The following is a 22,649-nucleotide window of genomic DNA, read 5'->3' as shown; positions in this document are numbered from 1 at the left end:
AAAAGAAACTACCAAAGAAATTGCGTTACCATGGACATTTTATGAAACTTCAAATGTTAATGAAATAAAAAAAATAATAAAAGTTTTGAAAAAAGGGGAAAATAATTTGCAAAGTGCTTTTCCTGAAAACGTACGTTTTTAAATTTTCACTCAGTTATAATATTTTGATGGTTAGCAAAAAGTCGATGTAACAAACCCGTTAATATCCTAACACCGATATGTTATATCATTTATCAACGATAGAAAACATGTTTCTATAGAATAAGCGATCAATGCTCTTTACTAATAAGGATGACAGACAGTATATAGGTATTTTTAATCTATGCCGATGCCGTTTTACGTTTGCCATTACCGTATTTTACTACTCTGCGCTTACAATTTCTTGCTATGCATGCCTGTGTCCCATGTCTGTCTGCTCTGCTCTGCTTACTTTCACTTATGTCAGCGTCAGCTTGTATCTGTCAAGTCAAATATTGATATGGATGTAATTAATGAACAGCAAGAGCAAACCAATTCAGAATATAAACCAATCACTGTAGAAAATCTTGATGTTGATTTTCTCCCTATTATATATGACATTATTAGAAGGTAATATTACAATTGTTTCAAATGATTTGTTTATAGGTTATCATAGATTTATGTTTTTTTTCACGTCACAGTGTCGTCCTTTGCCAAATTTTTATCTTGCGAAGGTTACAAGCTAACTCTGATTTTTCTGTGGGAAGAATCGCCGTACTCTTTTCCCCAGCTATATTATCAACAGGTATTATAAATTGCATTGGTATTTATAAATTGCAATGCTAACATCAAAGATTTTCTTATTGTAGTTCACCTATGTATCACATAAACATAATTAAAATAATGTCATTGTTTTGATACTTGAATCCTGCATCTTAGCTCTAGTTTGATAGATTGCGTCCTAATTTATAATATAATAAAACTACAGTATATACAATATTTACAAAACCATAAAATTAGGCCACTATAAAAATCTTGGCCGTCTATTGGATAGCAAGGCGGACATACACTATTTTGCGAGGGGTCATCCTCAAGTTCTTTAAGGGAGAAGAGCGGTCTATTAACAAGTATCCCTTTTAGTGCCCTCTTGAAGGAGGGCACATCCATCTCCTGCATCTGGGTGGGCAGAGTATTATATACCTATTCTAATCGCTGAACGGGGATAGCAACTCAAGGTACGACTGAGACGGTAGAGAGGAACGTTGATGTTTTGGGCCTTCCTAGTATGGTAATCGTGCACCTCCTCTCTCTTACTGTAATCCCTCAAGTTATTCTTCAGTAGGATCAGGATATTCAGAACATACTGACTATATACTGTGAGCACCCCTAGTCCCTTGAAGATTGGCCGGCAATGGTCCAAATACCCAGCAGATGTGACAATCCTCGAGGCCATTTTTTGTAAAAGTAGTATATCCTCAGCGGCTGAGGAGTGCCCCCACAGTACTAGTCCATAAGTCACATGACTGTTTTTAGTCCTTAGTTTCCAGTTCCACATAGTAGGCCGAGGCTATATCAAGGGGTGATTTATAGACATATTAAAATTTCCTTCATAAAAACAAACTAATAGGGGGTACAGTTTCTTAACTGGGCTATGCTAATATCGATTGAAACTATCAAATTGGAAATATTGATTAGTATATCTTGTGATTACATCATAAGTCTATTAAAAAATGAAGGGTACAGTTTCTTAACTGGGCTACCCTTAGGCCCAATTCACACAGAACGGACGTCGGGCGGAGACGTGGCACGGACGTGGCGAGGACATATGTCCGTTCCTCGCCTCCCCATGTAAACAAATTGGTCAATGCACACACAAGTGACGTGGCGCGGGCGGCCGCCCTCCCGCCACCGCCACGTCGCTTCGGCGTCCCTCGTGGCGTATCGGAAGTGGCATGTCCGTAGCGCGCCCGTTGTTCGGACTGCAAATATTGTACTATACTTACCAACCTTCTTGTGTATAGTGTGCTTGAACTTACCGATACTTACCAACCTTCTTGTGTATAGTGTGCTTGAACTTACCGACCTTGTTGTGTAGAGTTGTTTTTGTGTGTAGATTGTGACTTGTTTCTTCACTATGTGAGACGACATTGAATTTAATATCAAATTTTGTGAGGAAGTAGAACAATTCCCTTGTTTGTACTAATTAAGTTGACAGAAATTAACTAACGCCTTTGACATTAATAGAAATAAGCAAAAACCAAAAAGTCTAGTCTACATACAGGTTGTCTCGCCACTGTACCGTCCCTTCACCGCCCCTTCGGTGTGCATTGAACACGCCACGTCACTGCCACGTCTGTGCCTCGTCCGTGCCACGTCTCCGCCCGACGTCCGTTTGGTGTGAATTGGGCCTAATATTGATTGAAAATATCAATTAAATTGATATTTCCTACTATATCAATTATAAAATGAAACTGTTATAACCTAACTAACCAAACTTGCTGATGATGAAAAAAATCTAATGAAGGCTTAAGTTACTAATTGAATCAATGTAAATCGATATTAGAGTAGCCCCGAGAATCTGTTGTCTAGGGAATGCCATTACCGTACGGTCCTCACAGTTCTTATTAGGTACCTACGGTAATAGGTTCCAGATCTTTCTAGAACCGGGACCGATTTACTTTTTTGTTTTGATGTCCCCAGAGGCCAAAGACACCATCCTTTCAAATTCATATAGGTGTGTCCATTAGCAAGTTAACTCAAGCAAAAATAATCAGATTTTGATAAAATTTGGTATTAACGTGTAGGCCTAAAATTTTATTAGCTTTTAACAAATTAATTAATGTTCCAATTTTGATTTTCAGTGTGGAACGAGACCCCCATGATAATGCTCAGAAAAATTCCCAGTCCCAGGACATAAGCCAAAAGGTTATCGAGCTTCATAAAAAGTTGGAAGTTGCCAAAGAACAAGTGAGTATAAATTATGGAGTATAGAGTAAACTCGAGGAATCAAAAATTATTTTTAGGTAAGGAGTAGAAAGAGTTTTGAGAAGGTTGTGGGAATTTTGTATAATGGCTGTGTAATGATTCATCAGTTTCGTTTGAGACAGTGATAAAATTTAGGGAAATTTTGCTAGTGAATAAAGTCATGACTCATTGAGAGAATGTCAAACTAAAGAGGATAACTCTAAGACTACCATAGACAACAATATAGACTGGTATTCTTAAGAAAGCCGATCCTCAAGCAAAATTTCCTTAACTTTTTCACTGTCTCAATAGAAACTGATGGATGTCAGCGGCCAGCCTCGTCATGGAATTGTGCATGGCCTGTGATTTCAGTTTGGGGTTTCATTCAACAAAGTATTCACATTTTAATAGTGTTAAATCTTTAGGCAACAGATCTTTACAAGTTAAAGGTATCAACTCATGTATTGTGTCAAAACTGAATCAGGGAACTTATTCCTAGGTTTATGATCCATGCCGTTTTTGTTGTAATATCTGTGGTTTACAAATTTGTTGAACTTTCATTGAACTGATGCTTTATAACCTGCAAAATTGCCATTTTAAATAGGCAGGTCATTAACAAATTAAATATTTTTAAAAAATTATGTGAAAAAATTATACTAATTATAACCATTGGGATTTTACAGATCCGCAGACTTCCCGGAGTTGAATATAGCAAAGAAGAACAACTCGAGAAACTTGAAACTTTACGAAAACAGTTGCGATTGAAGAGGGAACTTCTTCAGAAGTATAGGAATATGTACTTACTTGACTTCCTAAAGCCCTAGATATTCTTTGGATATGATATTTCGTTTTCTTCTTCGTTATCTGGCAAATAACGAACAATTAGTGAACAAACTAGCCGACTCGTATCCTATCAGAAGAGCAGCCAGATTCTTCATCAAGTTCATAACTCAAACTAAAAGTGTAGTTGATAGTGAAGTGGCCTCTGGTAGACTTAAAGACATTAATTTGTCACACATGAAAAACCTTGCGGCTAAACTAGAAAACCAACTAAAGCAAATAAAAGAAGATTTAGAAAAACAAGTTAAGAAGTAGGCTAGTATTTTATGAAGTAACGAATGACTTTGGTACCGTAGTGTTTAATATTGTTTGTTGAACCTTTATTTTTTTGTGAAATCTCGCAACGATGAAGAGCCATTCGGTGATTTTTATCGACAACCAGTGGTCAGAAGATTACCCTGGGAAAAACAAATACTCCAACAATAGTTTCATAGGATGCCTAGTAAACTATTTTACTGTGCCGCCGTGGGTTTTGCCGAAACGAATCGCGTTGGCATTCATGCCACCTATTCTAGGAGACAAGTCTAGACGAGTGTATGTGGACTTTGTCGGACCGTGTCTTGCGATTTTGACTCTAGCTGCTATCTTGCACTATGGACATTCATACAAAGTGCAATCTGCAGCTTTAAATACAAGTCCTACTGAAATTTTACTTTATTATTGCGCTATTTTTCCTCTGATTACGTTTGTTTTGGCTAAATTAGGCCGTGCCACCCTTGGGTTCTTGGACATAGCGTCTCTTCTCGGCTACGGTCTTTACGGTCACATTTTTACGTTGGCCGTTTCACAACTGTTTGACCACGAAAGGAGCAACGGAGTGTTTTTCACCAATCTGTTCGTGTTCGGAGGACTGAGTGGTCTTCGCATTGCTCTCGTACTGTTAGCCTCCATCCCTCGCCCAGCGTCTAGATTACTAGTCTGCAGCACTGCCACCATCGTTCATCTAGTGTTTGTGATTTTTGTCCACTTTGCTTACATGCATTCTACATTTGTTTATGGTTCTGGTACTGGTAAACACCATATATGAAATATAGTCTTTTTGAAATTTTGTAGCCTTAATTAATCTGATTAAATCAGTGTGAATTTTGCGACTTTCACCATATAAATTTATCTTTTGTCTACAAGAAAAAAATCAACTTGAGAGACTTATAACTCAAAAGTGTTTTACGTTTTTGTGGTGAAGGTTTTAATTTTTATAAATTAAATAGGGAATTAGCAAACATTCTTGTCAGTAAAAGTTATGTGTTTTATGTTAATATTTATTTAGCCTTCCAATTTTGCTAGAACACAGTTGAATTGTTGTGTGTGTTTTCCTTGGAATACTTGTACTTTGGTAAACTGAAACAAACCTGAGGTAGTAAGGGAGTTGTTTAAACATACTGAAAGTAGTTTGAACCTCGTTGATCAAATACAATATTGTGATTATATTTGTGAAACTGTTATTTAATATAACCAATGAAAATTAATTATTATTTGTATTACCTTTTTAAATCTACTGTTTAAGTTTTCACTAACCTACCTTTTTTTGTGAAAGTGTTTGATTTACTACCGTTATCATGGCTGTGTAGATTTAATCACATTGTTTTAATCTGTCATTTTTTGTTTCTGAGTTGGATAATGAATCGAATAACAAATAAAGTGAATCCATTTCACTGGTGTCTTAGCCTAATCATTACCAATCCTCCAATATCTTTATAATATAAATAAAAGTTGTATTATTTATAAGACAAGTAGTATTAGTTTATAGACAAGTTAGTGTCGATAACATAAACAATTGCCAAGTCTTTTTGATTCACTCTATGTTATGATTTGCCTATTTATTTGTAGCGTTGAAATTGAATTTCAAAATTTCTGCTCCAACCTAAAGATGAGTGAGCGTAGCGAACTTCAACCAGGACGTGATTGAGCCATGCGAACGAGCTCACTTATGAAGTAAAACGGGGCAAAGCCCGCGGGTACAGCTAGTATATTATAAAATAAATATTGGGATCTAAGATGATAGCAATAATTTTAATTTTTTTTTTGTTTATGAAGGATTGACAAAGAAATCGTACAAGAAATACAAATAAATCATACATTTTTACTACAATTACAAATCTCTCTACACTGAATACTGCTGCATTAGTGTTATTTTCTTACAGAGATATAATAGACTATAGTTCTTAGAGTAATGACCAGAATTGTTCTATGAAGACACATTCAATTGAAACATTCATGAAAGGGTTTAAAGGAAATTCACCAAAACGAAACGACAACTTTTCTCCCAGAAATTAGAATAATAATCATCATTACATTTGAGTAAATTAAAGAACCTGCTTATGTATTTCTTACATTTTTAACTTCTCTCCCTTATTAACTATTTGAGTGTGATGGTTTATCTAAACTTTAAAACGTATATTTCGATATTAAAATGTATTTTTCACTCAAAATAAACAGAAAAAATAACTTCAATTATGAAAAGGTTAGAAAAAATGTGTACGTTAGTGGAAATAGAATAAAGTACCCTATTAAAGTAAAAGTATTTTTAAACAAATTTAAACGCAAATGAATTCAGGCGAGGTTAGCACAGTTATTTTAAATTATTATTTCAGCATTATTTCCAATGTTAGTCGTAAACGATTGCTGTTTTTTTTTTCTTTTTGTCCTTCATTATTCAATGTGTAAAAGAGGCATTAAGGTTTAAAAAAAGTAGTAAGGAGGGTAAAAAAAGATAAACCTTTTATAATGGTAAATTGCAGTTTGGGCGATGTTACCTATTTATAATAACTTAAAAACATGACCAATCAAATATTTTGGATGCTAAACTAAGGAATCATACTTACTTAACAAAATTAACAATACAATAAACACAATTAGGTACAGTATATCCGTACTAACGCCACCTACGGGATCAGTAGCATGGTTGGAACAGTGAAAAGGTCAAACTATCCCAGATACCTAACTGACATTGATTGTAAGAGGGTGGACTCGTGGTCCAAGCACGTCAACCGAAGCTTATTGTGCATCAACATCAACTGACATTACTGATCGCGTAGGACGTGGATGACCGTCAGAGACGTTTAATATTTTGCCACAATCGCGGCGGATGACAATATATTTTCCTGTGAGCCGAGAAAACAATAATGGTGTTTACGTGATTGCAGGCCGGGGGGGATAAACAACATTTTTTCTTTGATTGCGGGATACGACGATGATCTCCACAAGACCAAGGCAGATAGTCATGTTATAACTGCAATAACATTGTCGCTGATAGGATTAAGTGATGAGTCGGACCCGCCAAACTTGGATTAGCAGGGTTTCATTGTATCTTAGACCCTGCCAAAAATAAAATAAATTACTGACAACTAATAAAATAAACCACTGTAATAACAAACTATAAACAAACATTTTACCATAAACAAACAAAATCAGTAACTATAAAGCTTAATCTGATTAATCTACCATTTAAATAAAAAAAATCTTATTTTGTTGGAAACAAACATATTCATAAATTATCTATCATAAGTAATTTGAAAATAAAATACAAGTTTTAAATGGGAGAAAGTCGCCAATAGTAATTAATATTAGGGCCACACACATTTAATTTTTTATTGGGACACGAGATTCTGCAACCTTTTAGTTCTTAACAAAGTTAGGCATACAAGCTTTATTCGGTTGTAAATATATGTATATATTTCAAGCTATTTATTTATTAGCCTAATTGTATTAAGAAATTACATAAAGGTATACGTTTTGGAAAAATTCTTATAGGACATTGTCTTTTCTTTTTATTCCCACTCTAAAGATCAGATTTGTTTTGGCCCTCCTTCCTTCCTAACTTCAGCCGAGTATTAGGTTTACAATTGATTAGTATTCATAGAAAAATAATGAGACTTTATAAATGTTTTCACTTTCCACTGCCACTGTAGAAAAATACTTCTAGAGTTCTATAACTTTGGTAAGTCTAGTTGTTTTTGTAATAGGCTATTAGAGTTAAGGTTAGGTTATCATTCATTTGTTAAGCACAGATGAACTTTTTTGAAATAAAACCCATGGGACTCATTTACACTCAACAGACTCAACTGCATGTTAATAATTCTATACCACAATGCAATACAGCTTGACTGACAAATCCACATGACTGCAACACATCTTAAATGTGTATGGCCCAAATTAACGTATTAACATCAACTTATGACAAAGAATTTTTTGTTGTTTTATCGTCCGACTCCGCTACACCATCACTGTCTTCATCAACCGATTTCATGAGTTGATTTTTATTATTTTTGTTACTCTGACCTTTGCGCTTTAACTGTTTTTGTTTGCCACGGACAACTTTTATCTTGTCTTCTGGGTCACTCTCACACTTCTTTTCAGTCTTTTCTTCCTTGGTTTCATTTTTTTGTTCCTTCTTTATAGGACTTCCTTCCTCTGCATTTTTTATTCTCTTACTAAGTGGCATGTCACTATCGGAATCACTAGAGGTATCCATTGAAGAGGGTGGTGACATTTCATCAGAGCTTTCTTTCTCAGGTTTTATAATTTCCTAAAACATAATTGCCTTTTTAAGTACACACAAAATGTTTCTAGTTTATGTTATACAGTACTACTAGACATAAAATAATCATGTAAGTAAGACGACTATTTTAAATAATCCATGTACTATGCAGACATTTGTATAAAAAAAACTGAGTTTACACAAAGTCAGTTGGCGAGCAAGTTACTTGCCTCAGATAACTTAAAATACACTAAGGCAAGTAACCTGTCTGCCTAATGGTGTCGTGCAAACACGGCTTAAAAGGACAGATAACCAAGCCAAGCGCATACCGACCGCAGACAATGTTCCCGATTTCACCTTCACCACGGAGGAAGTTTAAAAATTGTCTGTGACCGTTGAACATGTTCTCACTTTTACTGTGACTGTAGAAAATGTTTTTGATTTCTACATGATTGCGGACATGTTCAAAATTTCATTGTGACCCCAGAGGATGTTCTTCATTTAAACTTGACCGCAGTAGATGTTCTCAATTTATATTTTAATGTGACCAAGGAAGACACTCACCACTTTGCCGCCATTAATTATTGACCGCAGACTAAAATCAGGTTTTCCTTCAAAATTCCTGCATGATTGCTGTCACAATAAGTACATGGATAATTCCCGGTTTCCCTGATCTGTAATCTCTTAAAAGTGTCCACCATTGAATTAAGATCGCAATAGTGAAAGGCCTTACTCACCACCGGCTGTCTTAATCTCCTTCTCCTCCTTGGAAGTTTTGGAAGGTATTTTTCCGCCCCGAGCTGGACCCTTCTGATGTCAAAATCCTGGTCCACTCTTGTCACAGTTCTTAACCTGAAACCAATCTTCTTTATATTGTTTCCTTAAATTGAAAACCTATCTGTGTATTCTACTAAACACCCAACATTAAGGGTATATAATTGGACTAGCCGCCATACCCGTGCTTCGCAACGTGAAGAGAACAATAAGAGAATAATATGTTCTATAGATCTGTTGTATGAAAAGTTATCAACTCATAAATACACGCAAGGCCACACTAAAAAAAACAGGCCGTAATGCTTGTCAAGCATGACGTCACAATAGAAGACGGCTATGACCTAAGTATTTATTTATTTATTTTTCAAGGAAAGATTAAAACAAGCAGCTGATCACAAACGGCAAACATTACGTCATTGCCGTCTTCTATCGTGACGTCATGCTTGACGAGCATTACGGCCTGTTTTATTTTTAGTGTGGCCTTGATACATGTCCACAATTTTGACAAAGCATCAATAAATTTTTAAACACACGGTTTATATCAATTTGGCTATTCTAATATTAAGTGTATTCATAAGATTTACATAGAAACTTTGCAAGCCGTCAGGGCAGAAACCTAGGAGAATGTTAAAATAAAAAATAGCTATGTCCATTAAGCCTGTGGTATATTAGCTCTATTCATGGAAAAAAACAGTTAAATTGGTCAATTAGTTTTCACACTATTGACATAATCCAAACGTTCACATTTTTAGAGTTCCTTCTATCTGAGTTCATTGACTTGATCAATAATGCACTTTAAGTATTAACAGGCTACTCTGAGAAACAAATGCATAGGAAGACGCCGTAGGCAAATTCTAGCTTTTTGTTAAGTTTAAATCCTAATAATTATCACGGAGACTTTTCGTCTGTCATTGAAATCCTAGCTTCTATTGAAAAATTAGACTGGCCAACTACGTTTTCTAATGTACTTGGTTTTTAGGTGGGAGGGAGTCCCTAACACAAAGACAATTACCCCAGCCTTGAAGTTAAGTTCTTACTCGGTTTGTGGAACACAGATAAGCCTAATTTATAGAGGAAGAACAAAATGTTTATTCCGTTCTTGATTCTGGGTCACAGCTAAGAAAATAATCTTTAAATATTTACGATCTTTGTAAGGTTAGCATGCTTACCGGAATGGGAAATAGTCCAATCTGGCATGAGAAACATAAAACTTTACACTGTACACACAAAATTAGAATGTTTTACTGTCATAAACAGCATTTTCAACTAATGAAGGTGCGAGTAGAAAAGAGAGTTTAAATTTGCCAAATGAGATAGTTTAAGTGAATTTTTGTATTTCTTGGACCAGATTGGACTTTTTCCCATTCAGGTAAGACACCCTCACAAAAATCCTAGAAATTAGGCTTCACCGAAATCTATGTTTTGTTTCACCATTCTTTATATTTGTAATTTATTTTTATAGCCCCAGGAATGTGTTTTAAATGACAAATAGCAGCTAAAAAAACCTCGGTAGACAATCGGGTAATTATGTCGACCTCCAGTCAACGCTCTAAAAATTAATTTTTTTTTTAATCTGTTCGTTTTTTAATGCTGATTCCAAAAATGATATTCAGAAAATGGGAAAAACGGGAAAAAAATTTTTTTGCCCAAAACCCATGTTGTGGGTACTCAAATTGTGCGGAATTTCCTCCTGAACAAGAATATGTAAGTTTTATCACGATCGGACCACTATTAAGTAAAATATCACCGGAAATGCGACCGCGCTGGCTACTTATGTAGGCTACTGCCGCGTGGGGATAGCATTGCGGGTGACTCTAAGCCATTGTAGAATGCGGGCTTTATTTTGGGTTAGGATTGGTTAGGTTAGGTTAAGCCTAGGTTAGGTTAGGTTAGGTTAAGTTAGGTTAGGTTAAGTTAGTTTAGGTTATGTTAATTTAGGTTAGGTTAAGTTTGATTAAGTTAGGTTAGGTTAAGTTTGGTTTGGTTAGGGTAAGTTAGGTTTGGTTTGGTTAGGTTAAGTTTGTTTAGGTTAGGTAAGGTTAGGTTTGGTTAGGTTAGGTTAGGTAAGGTTAGGTTTAGTTAGGTTAGGTTAGGTTAATTAGTTTAGGTTAGGTTAAGTTTGGTTAACCCTCCGAGTGTCACGTGTTTTGGCCTTAATGTCAGCCTATTTTTTGCTCATTTGCAAGGTTATTAAAACTGATCTGAGAAGCTTAAAAACAATGTTAATTATACTGTTCTATATACCATTTTGTTTGGAAAATCTTGGGCTTCAATATTATATATAAAACATAAGGAAGATTAAAAAAAAAAAATTTTTTTAGGTAAAAAAATGTATAATTTTGAAAATTTTCAAAAAAAAATAAGTTTGCGCTCAATGAAATTGTATAAATTATAGGCCTATAAATATTTGAAAATAGCCACTTTGTTCTAAATTTTATGAGGATTACAAATCTATAATAATATAAGGAAGTAGATTTGCAAATAAAAAAGTTATGGGCAAAAAACAGATTTCAGTACATAGCGTTTAGCTAAGAATGCATAGCCCAACCATAGCTAGGAATCTGGCTGATAATTTACATCAATATCACTACCTACTTCTTCAGGATCATCAACCAGCACTTCAAAACCACTTAAATCTTCTTATAATGCACCACGTATATCACTACTTTTGATTTTTAACACTAAAACAATGATAAACGTAATAAAACACATCAGTCATCGGTCCGAGGGTAACCTAGCTGTTTACAAATACACGCACGTCAGCTGTCTGCTACAATATTTTCGGAACTAAAATGAATAGTGCTTAGAGACAGACCTCTGCAGAAAGCTTAGAATATTACGGACAGAACGATACCTAACTCAATCCAGTACAGTCCGATTCAGTTAGTCATAGAGCCTTCGCCGTAAACAGTGTTCGCGAGTCGCTGCAGCGACGCACGACACTATACAAAGTGCGTTACGCGTCGCTGCAGCGACGCATGACACTCGGAGGGTTAAATTAAGTTTGGTTAGGTTAGTTTAGTTTATCAATAACATGAATTTTGTAAGTAAATGGACCTAAAATTGTGGAATGCGGGCTTTATTTAAGGTTAGGTTAGTTTAGGTTAGGTTGAGTTTGGCTAGGTTAGTTTACTTACAATACTCATGTTATTGATAAACTAACCTAATCTAAACTAACCTAACCAAACCTAACCTAACCAAACCTAACCTAACCTAACCAAACCTACTTAAACTAACTTAACCTAACCTAACCTAAACTATACTAACCTAACCTAACCAAACTTACCTAACCTAACCAAACTTAACCTAACCTAACCTAACCAAACTTAACCTAACCTAGCCCAACCAAACTTAACCTAACCTAACCCAAAATAAAGCCCTAACTTAACCTAACCAAACTTAACCTAACCTAAACTATACTAACCTAACCTAACCAAACTTACCTAACCTAACCTAAACTAACCTAACAAAACTTAACCTAACCTAAACTAACTTAACCTAACCTAACCAAACTTAACCTAACCTAGCCCAACCAAACTTAACCTAACCTAACCCAAAATAAAGCCCGCATTCTACAATGGCTTAGAGTCACCCGCAATGCTAGCGCCATGCGGCAGTACATAAGTAGCCAGCGCGGTTGCTTTTCCGGTGATATTTTACTTAATAGTGTTCCGATCGTAATAAAACTTACATATTCTTGTTCAGGAGGAAATTCTGCACAATTTGAGTACCCACAACATGGGTTTTGGGCAAAAAAAAAATTTCCCCGTTTTTCCCATTTTCCGGGAAAACGGGACGTTTCCGCAAAAAATGAATATCATTTTTGGAATAAGCATTAAAAAACGAACAGATTAAAAAAAAAAAATTAATTTTTAGAGCGTTGACTGGAGGTCGACATAATTACCGACAATCGTCAACATGTGGGTAGTGTCTGGTAAACCTTGCTACATACGTTTTGGCGGTTATTAGAACTCTGCTACTAGGCTAAATTTAAATTTGTATGCCCACCTCTTACTTCCATGATTCAAAAACAATGAGATTATTGTCCAAACCTGGTCTTTGAGTAATTTTTGTGTCGTTGAATCAGTAAAAAAATATAGTAGTTTTGGATGTGTTGTGGCAATCCCTCTGTAGAACATGCTGGTCTAGTGGTAAATCACGATGCTTTGGTCCCAGGTTCAAAACACGCCAGTCACAAATGGATTTTATCCAAGTGATAATTCCAGGACCCTCCAGGCCTAACCTGAAGTTATGCATTAAATGGTTCCAGACTAGGGCCTAGCATACTAACATATGAAGGTAAAATCCATCTTTGGAGCAAGCTACAGTTCAACTCGTAGTCTAACTGTGTAAGCCTATAACTTTACAGAATCATTTAAAAATTAATTTTAATTTTATTAGCCTCTCGCCACTTACCTCTGTTGTTCACTGGTCACATAAAGGTCATCAGGTTTGTGGTACATGTTGTGGTTCTGATAGGCCTTCTGGCTGTAGAACAGAGCGTCGCAGGTTGTGCATTTGATCATTTCGGGCGGCGCTTCGTCCCTTTCCTTCTTCGAGTGTTGCCTTTCCAGGTGTTTCTAGAGTGACAAACATTTATTTATATCAGAGTGTTGTTGTATAATAATGTCAGGGTGTTGTAAGTGTTAAATGATAGCCTGATTAAAGTAGCAACTAAAAAATAATAAAAAAAATTCTGCATGTAAATGATTATTACGTGTACGTGCAACTTCTGTAGGCCGTAGGTAGGGCCTAATACGTATTGACATTGACTTCCGAGAAGAGGTAGAATAAACTGAGGGTGGCTATGAGGGACTAACATTTTTATCACAGCCACATTTACCAACCTGAAGGTTAAACTTGACAATGTATTCAAAGCCGCACAGATGACAGTAGTACACGCTCTGAGGATCCCCGGCGTTGTTCACCTTTATCTTCTTGCTGGGGGGAGGCGTTAACACTGGACTGTACAACGAGATGATCCTGCAACCAGCATTGGCTTCATGAAAAACAATCAAACGGACAATTAGTGTACCGTAATACAATCATTCACATTTGGATACTGAAGTATATACCACTTTTATATGCAAAATGACAGAAACTAGCAACTCTGAGTGCCTTATGGAACTAGCCTATGTTCTTTGGAACTTATGTACCATGGTGATGGTAAAATGTAAAGAAACATGAAGAAAGCAATGTAAAAAATATGTTACCACTTCAACTGTTGGTCTCCTTACCGTTGATGAGTAGAATTTCTATGATAATCAAGAGCGGTTTTATTGCAAAAAATCGCCCCGCAGTCGTTGCATTTCACATTCGGATGAGATTTTAAAATAACATGTTCCGCCAGGTGTTTATCTCTATGTATCTGAAAAATAAACAAACTGTTGTGTTTTTCTTGGTAAATTTCATAATACATGTTTTTATTGGAAAGACTGGAAAATCATTGCTTGCTGAAAGTTATCACAAAAAGTTTCTCGATTGAGTTATTTTACATCTCAGTCAGAACTAGAATCAACACACAATGAGGTTGCAGAGCAACGTCCTGCTACTTTGAAAATGTTAACGGTGTTTGGTTGGATGTGTTGGAACGTATCAAACATATAAAAAATAATCAGGATAAATGTAAACTATATTGTGAAACCCACACTTACATTACAAGAAACAAAAGTAGGCCTAATATAAGTTAGATTCACTGAAACACAATCTTACAATGTTTTAAACTAAGTCCTCAGACTCTGGTGCAAAGGCTTTAACTTTAAGCTGATTCCCATAGAACGTTATTTTGGTTTTGTGTACTTTTTTTGTTGTGCGTTTTTACCAAAGAAAATCAAAGATAATTTCTGATAGGTAATTAAAAATAAGTTTAGACAGAAGTAGGAGGAGGCTGTGGATGTAAGCCTACCTATCCCCTGTACATCTCGTACCGACCGATCCAGAGCGTGCAGCGCTCTAAATTACTAAAAAGTGCAAAACGTCTGTATGTCCTATACAGTACCTAACGATCCAGTGTGCGTAGTCCATGACTAAAGTACGGAGCGTCTGTAGGCTTACTGACCATCAGTGCCGTAATGACCCAGTGTATGCTTAGTTAAAAGGGGATAGCAGCTAGCTTACATCTACAGTGATAATGAAATACAGGTAGGAAATAGAAAAGACAAAAGACACATATAGAAAAAAACACAATATATCATCCTCTGGAGGACTTGTTCAAGAATTAATTCCGAGTTTAAATAAAGAATCTCTTTGTCTACACTTAAATCAACCATTACCTTTAGCGGAAACTGCATCCCACACTCAGGACAGTAGTGCTTCACCAATGTATGCGGATGTTTCTTGAACTTGTGTTGAATAGCCGCTGTGTTACATTTAAACTTTTCACCGCAAACATCACAAGATATTTCACCATCTACAAACTTTGAGGCAGACCCTTTCTCGTAGCCAAAACCTCGCATCTTAGTCACGTCCACAACTCCGTTTGGCCCTACTGGTCGGCCTTTACCATCTATTTCTTTATTTGCATGTTTCCTAAATGGGGGGAAAAATTATTAAACCAGAATAATAACAAGCATAGTAAGAAGAGAAAAGAACCTTTTAGAAACAAAGCTGTAGTCTAACTCATTCTTGATTTTCAGTGTAGGCCTATGGTAGATTGCATATGAATAAATATATAGGTAGCCTACCGTACTAAGTTAAGTTACTTAAGTAATTACTTAGGCCTATTGCCTTCGCAATCCAGATGTGTAGCTCCACCTAACTCTTGCAGTGATAAGGCTCAATCAGTTCGTCGGCAGTTTTTAAGCTATGCACGTGCTTTAATGTTTTCATGTTGTTTTATTTTTGTGTTAGGCCTAGGTATTATCATTGCCTAGATAAAACATAGTCCCTTAGTATATTTCCCATCCTTATGGAACAACTGAAACCAATTTTATTGTTAGTTCTGTCCGGTGTACTGTAGAGTCGTATTTTGTTTTGTATTATTTTAGGGTTAGTTTCTCATGATTTGCGCCTCACTGTTTGGTTATATAGCTAGTGGACAAAATTGTTTATGATTAGATCGTTTTATTTGGTCAAACAAGGATTTAAATTACTAAAATAGCAAGACACAAATTGTAAACAAGACACGACTCTACAGTACACAAGACAGAACTAACAGTAAAATTGGCTTCAGCTGTTCCATAAGGATGGGAAATCTACTAAGAAGTAGGCCTACCCAATGTTTTATCTATGGTATTATGTATTATTTAACTTATTAGGCCCTAAGTAAACCGTTGACACGATGAAAATTAAGAAATCTAGAAAAATATATAAATTCAAACATTTAGTTAAGAGTAGGCTACGACTTTGAACCCAACAATGGATAATCTAAGTAACGGACCTAAGTGCAATAATAGCCTAACATATCTGGATTGTGAAGATAGTTAGTAACTTAACTTAACTTAGACCTAGACATATCTAACTCATTCTATCATTCACTTATCTTTTCCTTAAAATATAACTTAACTTGCATTCTTTTTTGAGATCAAGACAAATTTCTCTCTTTTAGCAATATATGCCCAAGGCTAAAAGCCTATCATGAGCTAACTTAATTAATTCAAGTTCTTTGTTCACTCATAAACATCTTAAAAAGGATAACTTACAATGATGGGAGTGTCATCATAATAAGTAAACAACAATAATAGTTAATGGTTTTTACTTGTGTGAACCTGGCAATAACTAGTGCACGTGCCTTTAAAAATCTATTGCTGGCCGTTTTGCGGAAAACTACGTCCGCGAGCAATATTAACGACGATTTTAACAGATAAAGGACACTTTAATGGACACGACAGTATCAACATCATGTACCTGGGGCCTGGGGGATTTGTTATGGGGGGTAAAACCAGCAATAAGTTGTGCGCGCGCCCGATAAAATCTATTGCTGAATGTATTGCGGAAAATACGTCCACGAGCAATATTAACGATAATGTCAACGGATAGAGGACACTTCAACGGACACGACAGTATCAACATCATGTACCTGGGGGATTTGTAATGGGGGGTAAAACCAGCAATAAGTTGTGCGCGCGCCCAATAAAATCTATTGCCGGCCGTATTGCGGAAAAATACGTCCGCGAGCAATATTACCGATTATGCCAACAGATAGAGGACAATTCAACGGACACGACAGTATCAACATCTTGTACCTGGGGGATTTGTTATGAGGGGTAAAACCAGCAATAAGTAGTGCGCGCACCCGAGAAAATCTATTGCTGGCCGTATTGCGGAAAAATACGTCCGCGAGCAATATTAACGATGATGCCAACAGATATAGGACACTTCAACGGACACGACAGTATCAACATCATGTACTTGGGGGATTTGTTATGGGGGTAAAACCAGCAATAAGTAGTGTGCGCGCCCGATAAAGTCTCTTGTCTAGTCTCAAGAGGTCAGAGGCGACCTTTTTAGAAGGCCTAAACAGAGTAAGCTTGCTGACCCTAAGAAGGGGAACATCGACCCAGCGTTTGCGATGCTTTTCCGTTAAAGTGTCCTCTATCTGTTGGCATCATCGTTAATATTGCTCGCGGACGTATTTTTCCGCAATACGGCCGGCAATAGATTTTATCTGGCGCGCACACTACTTATTGCTGGTTTTACCCCCCTAACTTATCCCCCAGGTACATGATGTTGATACTGTCGTGTCCGTTAAAGTGTCCTCTATCTGTTGGCATCATCGGTAATATTGCTCGCGGACGTATTTTCCCGCAAAACGGCCAGCAATAGATTTTTAAAGGCGCGTGCACTAGTTATTGCCAGGTTCACACCAATATGGTTTTAACTTAAAATAAATAACTATGTCCATAGGCCCTAGGCTATGTTTAGCTCTGACAAGAATTAGGTTAGGCGTTTAAGTTTTTGTCTAAGCCTATTCTAGTAAGTTAATGATAGGATGTAGGCCTATGCCTATTTATTTGTGCCTTATTATTTATGCCTAACTTACTAAGTAACACAGACACAAGGAATAATAAAAGGGAAAAAATTGAAAAGTAAAAACCGAAAAAACACGTACCTGAAATGTTCTCTTAACGCTTCTTTTGACTCCAATTTATTATTGCACAAAACACAGAGATGTTCCCCTTTATTCTCCATGGTTTTATAGGTAGGAGGCCTAGCCTAAAAGGAGAAATAGGCTAAATTGAAAACTCGCTTAGTAACCAAAGAAATTGTACATCATTTATCTAAAATGATATAAACTACTAAGTTTATCTTTAACTTAAAATCTATGTTCCCTATATTAACAGTATTATGTTTTAAGAATATTCCAATACAGAAATTATTCCAAAGAACAAACAACAAACAACTTCATTTCATCCTAATAATAAATAATAAGCTGAAGCTGTTCTTTTTTTTAGTTTAAAAAGAGAAAGAAGAACTAAGCTAAGTTAGTTGATCAAAATTTAAAAGACAGATTAAGAGTGAAAATTATTGTGGATTGTAAAAGAAGTCTTATATGTGTACCACGCACATATAACAATAATTTGTATTATTTTAAATCATGGTGGAAGTAAAATACCACGTCGTCACCCAGATTGCAAACAAAAAATCAGCCAATTGTATTGCCATTGCCATATAAGTATATATTTGTTTTTATTTGATTGTTATTATTTTGTATAATTATTCTACATGATAAAATGGTGTTTGCAATCTGATTGACGTCAGCATATGACGGGAATAGCACACCTATGTATTTTCCTTCCACCATGATTTTATATCATATAAGATATCGAAAATATTGCCTTGCATGTGCATAAATTTGTGCATAGTAATCCAGTCATTTAATATTTCAAAATAGGCAGGCTCTACAGAGTAAGGGTTTCATTTGGCAAAATTGCTTAAAATCTTCAGAAGATTAAAGTAGATACTGAAGATGAAACTCTGTTTCGAGATGTAAATATGTTTAATCCGTGCTTAGCATTTGCTATAATGTTGGTGAACGAAAGCATAGATTAAGCATTTTATGGCTAGTTATGATAAAAGTGTTCCATCGATTTTGTCAATCAAAAGGGTTGTTTACATAATCGCACCTCTGCTATCCCACTCGTTCAGCTGTTACCTTTTGGAGGGCATTTTCTGTAAAGTGTTAAAGTCTGTCAGAACTGTACTTGTGTACCCAAAGGGCCCCAAATTGTCAAGCTATTTTCAAATCAAGCTATAGAGCAAGGAGCAAGTAAACATTGTGATAATTTTGAAGCGCATGAGCTCCTATGGTTCCCGCCCATCTGGCTCTCGAAGGGGCAAGTCTATGTTCTCGGTAGGGGGCTGTTGGGCTCGCTTATGCCAGGTCATCGTGGAATTATTTAAAGACAAATTTTCAACTTTATGTTGTCTTGTGTGACTTTACATGCCTGTGTTTTTGATTGTGTTTCACGTAATTTATTGCTCAAGACGCTTCTAAAGTATGGGTATAGTAGGGTTTGAATGATCGAGAACTTATTTACTTATTTCAACCGACATCTCCATTTTTAAATGCAACGGACATCTCAATTTTACACATATAAAAATCAAACAGTACAATAATACACTCAGGATGGCTAATATTGCAAAAATTTAGAAAGAACAAGAAAGAGAAAAGTTTTGAATGGCTGTGAAATAGTACGTAAATAAAAGTAAACTTAGCTTTTCAGGAATTACAACAATGCCAAGTGGAACAACATTACAGTGTCAAGCATATAATAGTGCACAGTGCAGTGCAAGTGATAGAATAACAGTTGATAGCCCCAAACAATAGTACCGTAGTTATGTTTGATCTATGATAGTACCATAAATATTAGACACAAAGTAGTTTCATAGGTAGGTGTGCGAACTCAAAAGCTGGCAGTTCAGCATGGAGTCGAACACTAGGGTTCGGTTCTTGGACCTTTCTTATTCTCAGCACACTGCACAGCTTGCTTGCTTGATACTGTAAATGAATCCTCTTTATCACGATGTCTATAATTGTGTTTTGCTATACGCGAATGATACCACCTTGTTCGCTCAGCTGGTTCAGCACGCTGATCCTATTAAAGCTAAAAATTGTGTAGATACGCGTTGTCATTATTATTTATTTTTTCTGTTCATTTCTTTTGACTATTTTCCATTTATTAGTCATTACCTATATCTGTCTAAGAATCTTGATTTTAAAATAATATTGAAATGCATTGATGGTGTTCAAATTCTTTTAAAATTGAATACAAAAACAAGTGATTGTGATTTTTCATGTCTGTGATTTTCTTTCTTCTTTCTTTCTTCTCTTCTCAAATATGTTGAACTATTTACAAGAAGGCAACAATAAAGCTACCATCGATTAAACAATCTGTACAGTACATACTTTCGATACATGCAATTGTTTACAATCGAAATTCACAACTGAGTTTATTTTTTTTGAACAGCTGATTTTTACTCCCTAGGGTCTAAAAACGCGTTTTACTGCATAGGAGAGTAAAAATGCTACTTTAGACCTGTTTTAGACTAGCTGTTTTTGCTGAAATATGACGAAAGTAAATATATTGGAAGGCTGTAATTTAATTAAGTTGGGAAATAAAATATTATTATTTCATTTAATTTCATTTCAATTGTGAAACGGCATTTTTTATGTAAGGGAAAGCCATACTACTTTTGAAAACAATTTTTAGGGGAAATTGTCAAGGAGGGGGAAGGAGAGGGTTGGGGGTTTGATTAAATTGCCTACGATACCGTAGTTTTTTTTCTATTTATGTTTCACCTTAATTTTTGTGGCAATAAAGCTCACATATAATTGGTACTGTATTTGAAATAAAGCTAAAGTTTCATTGCAAATGAATATACAAGCATTTACCCTGCTCCTACACTTATACTACAACTGAAAACTGCAAAATATCTCAAAATACAGTCCTACATATAGTTAATTTACCTAGAGACGAAGCTGCGCACAAAAAAACTTTTGGTTGCAAATTTATTGAATAATTTCAAATCAACTGAGGCAATTTTTAAAAGAAGAAAATAACTGTGTTGCGTTCCTTTTTCAGTCGCACTACAAATTGAGAGGAATCAATAATCAAGCAATACAGCTTAATTGGTTCAAATGTTTGTCAACATTTCCCGCCAAGGTTGGTTTGGGGACTCCAGCTGTTCGTGACGTCATTTTTCAATCAGCTGATGGAACTCTGAGCCTGACTGATAAAGCAGCGCGCGGAATATGAAGTCAACATTCTGTGCCGGCTCTTTTGAACATTCATGTTCAATGAGCTGTGACGAACTCCAATCTTTGAATTATACGTTTTGGTGAGTATATTTTAATTAATTAAGTTCTTATTAAAGTGTATAGGCATGAAGTTATCTCAGTTCTGTAGCTCTAAACTACTTTTGAGGTTAGGTTATTACAGTTTTTAAAATCGTAAGCCTAATAATTAATTAATTTGTCTAAAATTTGTATACTTAGGTAAACAAAATATATATGTTAATATATTTGTCTACAAATGATGCAGGTTTTCTTATTCAGTAATTTATTAGTCTCATTAATATGCGTTCATAAGTTGATGTAATAAACTAATTACTTTTAGTAGACTATTATATCATCTGCTCAATCAAGCCAGAAACAAATTAGAAGAACAGAAAAATGGAGTAAAAAAAAACTGAATATTTAAGAAAGAATCTCAGAAATTTAAAATCACGATCACTTGTTTTTGTATTCAATTCTAAAAGAATTTGAACACCTTCAATGCATTTCAATATTATTTTAAAATCAAGATTCTTAGACATATAGGTAATGACTGAATACTAACATAAAGATGAATATTATTTTGTTATATTAATTTATTTGTGTTAATCAAAAGAATTAGTTTTTATTTTTTTGTAACTTAGAAGTTTTTCCATCTTATTAGCGAACTTAAGACTTATTAGGGAATATGTTTTTTCTAGGTACTTACTCTGAATATTAAGAGTTTTATAAATAAATGGTGAATGATATTAACAAAAAAAGTTCATGTAAAGGTAAGATCTGAATGTTTATTTTAAGCATTTTGAGCTATTACAAATTCTATAAAGATAGAAAATCCTGGTATGAATTTTAGATTAGTAAAGATTTTGCTCATAGAGCAAACTAAGCTTTGCCTGTGTCAACTCGGGAGTTAGCTGACTCAATAAAGATAAAATTGTTTGGACATTTAGAACCTATAGCAGCAACTGTAACGACTCAACAAGTACATTTTATGTTTTTTCTGTTAGCTGTGTAAAATATTTTAAAATAAACTGTATCAGTAAACTGACACATACTTTCTACCATTAGCTTCTCAACAATCCTTAGGTAATCGGTGGTAGTGACTATGATATTTTAAGGGTAAAATCACTAAAGTTGCAATAACCTTTGAACCATGCAGCAGTTTTTACTGCAATGGGGGTTAAAAAATCCTAAAGAAATCATGCATTTTTCATCTGAATCGAATCTACAGGTGTGGTCTTTATCTCTGTACACATTACAAACACGCACCACACACACACACACACACACACACACACACCCACACATACATGACTATGAATATCATTATTTGTTTGGATTCAGTCAAAAAGAAAGCAAAAATTATTCCAGATTTAAAGCATGGGTAGAAGTATAATCTCTATACCTATAAAAAAAATTGGT

The 22,649-nt window shown here is 35.3% G+C and overlaps 3 protein-coding genes across 3 annotated transcripts; 2 read left to right on the top strand and 1 right to left on the bottom strand.

Annotated features, from left to right (window-relative positions):
* The first annotated feature begins 446 nt into the window (after nucleotides 1–446).
* Nucleotides 447–3,882, top strand: LOC128992860 (mediator of RNA polymerase II transcription subunit 9-like). Its single transcript, XM_054416605.1, has 3 exons — nucleotides 447–588; nucleotides 2,820–2,925; nucleotides 3,606–3,882. The coding sequence occupies exons 1-3, from the start codon at nucleotides 479–481 to the stop codon at nucleotides 3,744–3,746; spliced, it is 357 nt and encodes a 118-aa protein (XP_054272580.1). The 5' UTR covers nucleotides 447–478; the 3' UTR covers nucleotides 3,747–3,882.
* A 106-nt stretch (nucleotides 3,883–3,988) lies between these two features.
* Nucleotides 3,989–5,414, top strand: LOC128992851 (protein YIPF3-like). The gene has a single exon (XM_054416598.1). The coding sequence runs from the start codon at nucleotides 4,109–4,111 to the stop codon at nucleotides 4,787–4,789; it is 681 nt and encodes a 226-aa protein (XP_054272573.1). The 5' UTR covers nucleotides 3,989–4,108; the 3' UTR covers nucleotides 4,790–5,414.
* Nucleotides 5,415–5,822: 408 nt separating this feature from the next.
* LOC128992845 (zinc finger protein 284-like) lies at nucleotides 5,823–18,348 on the bottom strand. Its single transcript, XM_054416590.1, has 7 exons — nucleotides 18,063–18,348; nucleotides 15,286–15,541; nucleotides 14,251–14,381; nucleotides 13,861–13,996; nucleotides 13,430–13,593; nucleotides 8,977–9,091; nucleotides 5,823–8,287 (listed from the first exon to the last, which is right to left on the bottom strand). The coding sequence occupies exons 1-7, from the start codon at nucleotides 18,140–18,142 to the stop codon at nucleotides 7,934–7,936; spliced, it is 1,236 nt and encodes a 411-aa protein (XP_054272565.1). The 5' UTR covers nucleotides 18,143–18,348; the 3' UTR covers nucleotides 5,823–7,933.
* Between the last annotated feature and the right edge of the window lie 4,301 nt (nucleotides 18,349–22,649).

Source organism: Macrosteles quadrilineatus, unplaced genomic scaffold (genome assembly GCF_028750875.1).
Source record: "Macrosteles quadrilineatus isolate MER2022 unplaced genomic scaffold, UCM_ALF_1.0 Scaffold_1__1_contigs__length_201487025, whole genome shotgun sequence".
Classification (NCBI taxonomy): Eukaryota; Metazoa; Arthropoda; class Insecta; order Hemiptera; family Cicadellidae; genus Macrosteles; species Macrosteles quadrilineatus.
The sequence above is the reverse complement of the archived record's forward strand: the minus strand, read 5'-3'. Positions and strand labels throughout refer to the sequence as shown.

What these genes read in the sequence shown, in the direction of transcription:
- LOC128992851 (XM_054416598.1), top strand. Translation starts at nt 4,109, where the DNA reads ATGAAGAGCCATTCGGTGATTTTTATCGACAACCAGTGGTCAGAAGAT.
- LOC128992845 (XM_054416590.1), bottom strand. Translation starts at nt 18,142, where the DNA reads ATGGAGAATAAAGGGGAACATCTCTGTGTTTTGTGCAATAATAAATTG. An exon ending in AGAAATTCTACTCATCAACG is followed by an intron (nt 13,997 to 14,250) that starts GTAAGGAGACCA and finishes TGCTGGTTGCAG; the next exon opens with GATCATCTCGTTGTACAGTC. An exon ending in TTGTCAAGTTTAACCTTCAG is followed by an intron (nt 13,594 to 13,860) that starts GTTGGTAAATGT and finishes TTGTCACTCTAG; the next exon opens with AAACACCTGGAAAGGCAACA.
- LOC128992860 (XM_054416605.1), top strand. Translation starts at nt 479, where the DNA reads ATGGATGTAATTAATGAACAGCAAGAGCAAACCAATTCAGAATATAAA. An exon ending in ATATATGACATTATTAGAAG is followed by an intron (nt 589 to 2,819) that starts GTAATATTACAA and finishes TTTGATTTTCAG; the next exon opens with TGTGGAACGAGACCCCCATG. An exon ending in TGGAAGTTGCCAAAGAACAA is followed by an intron (nt 2,926 to 3,605) that starts GTGAGTATAAAT and finishes GGGATTTTACAG; the next exon opens with ATCCGCAGACTTCCCGGAGT.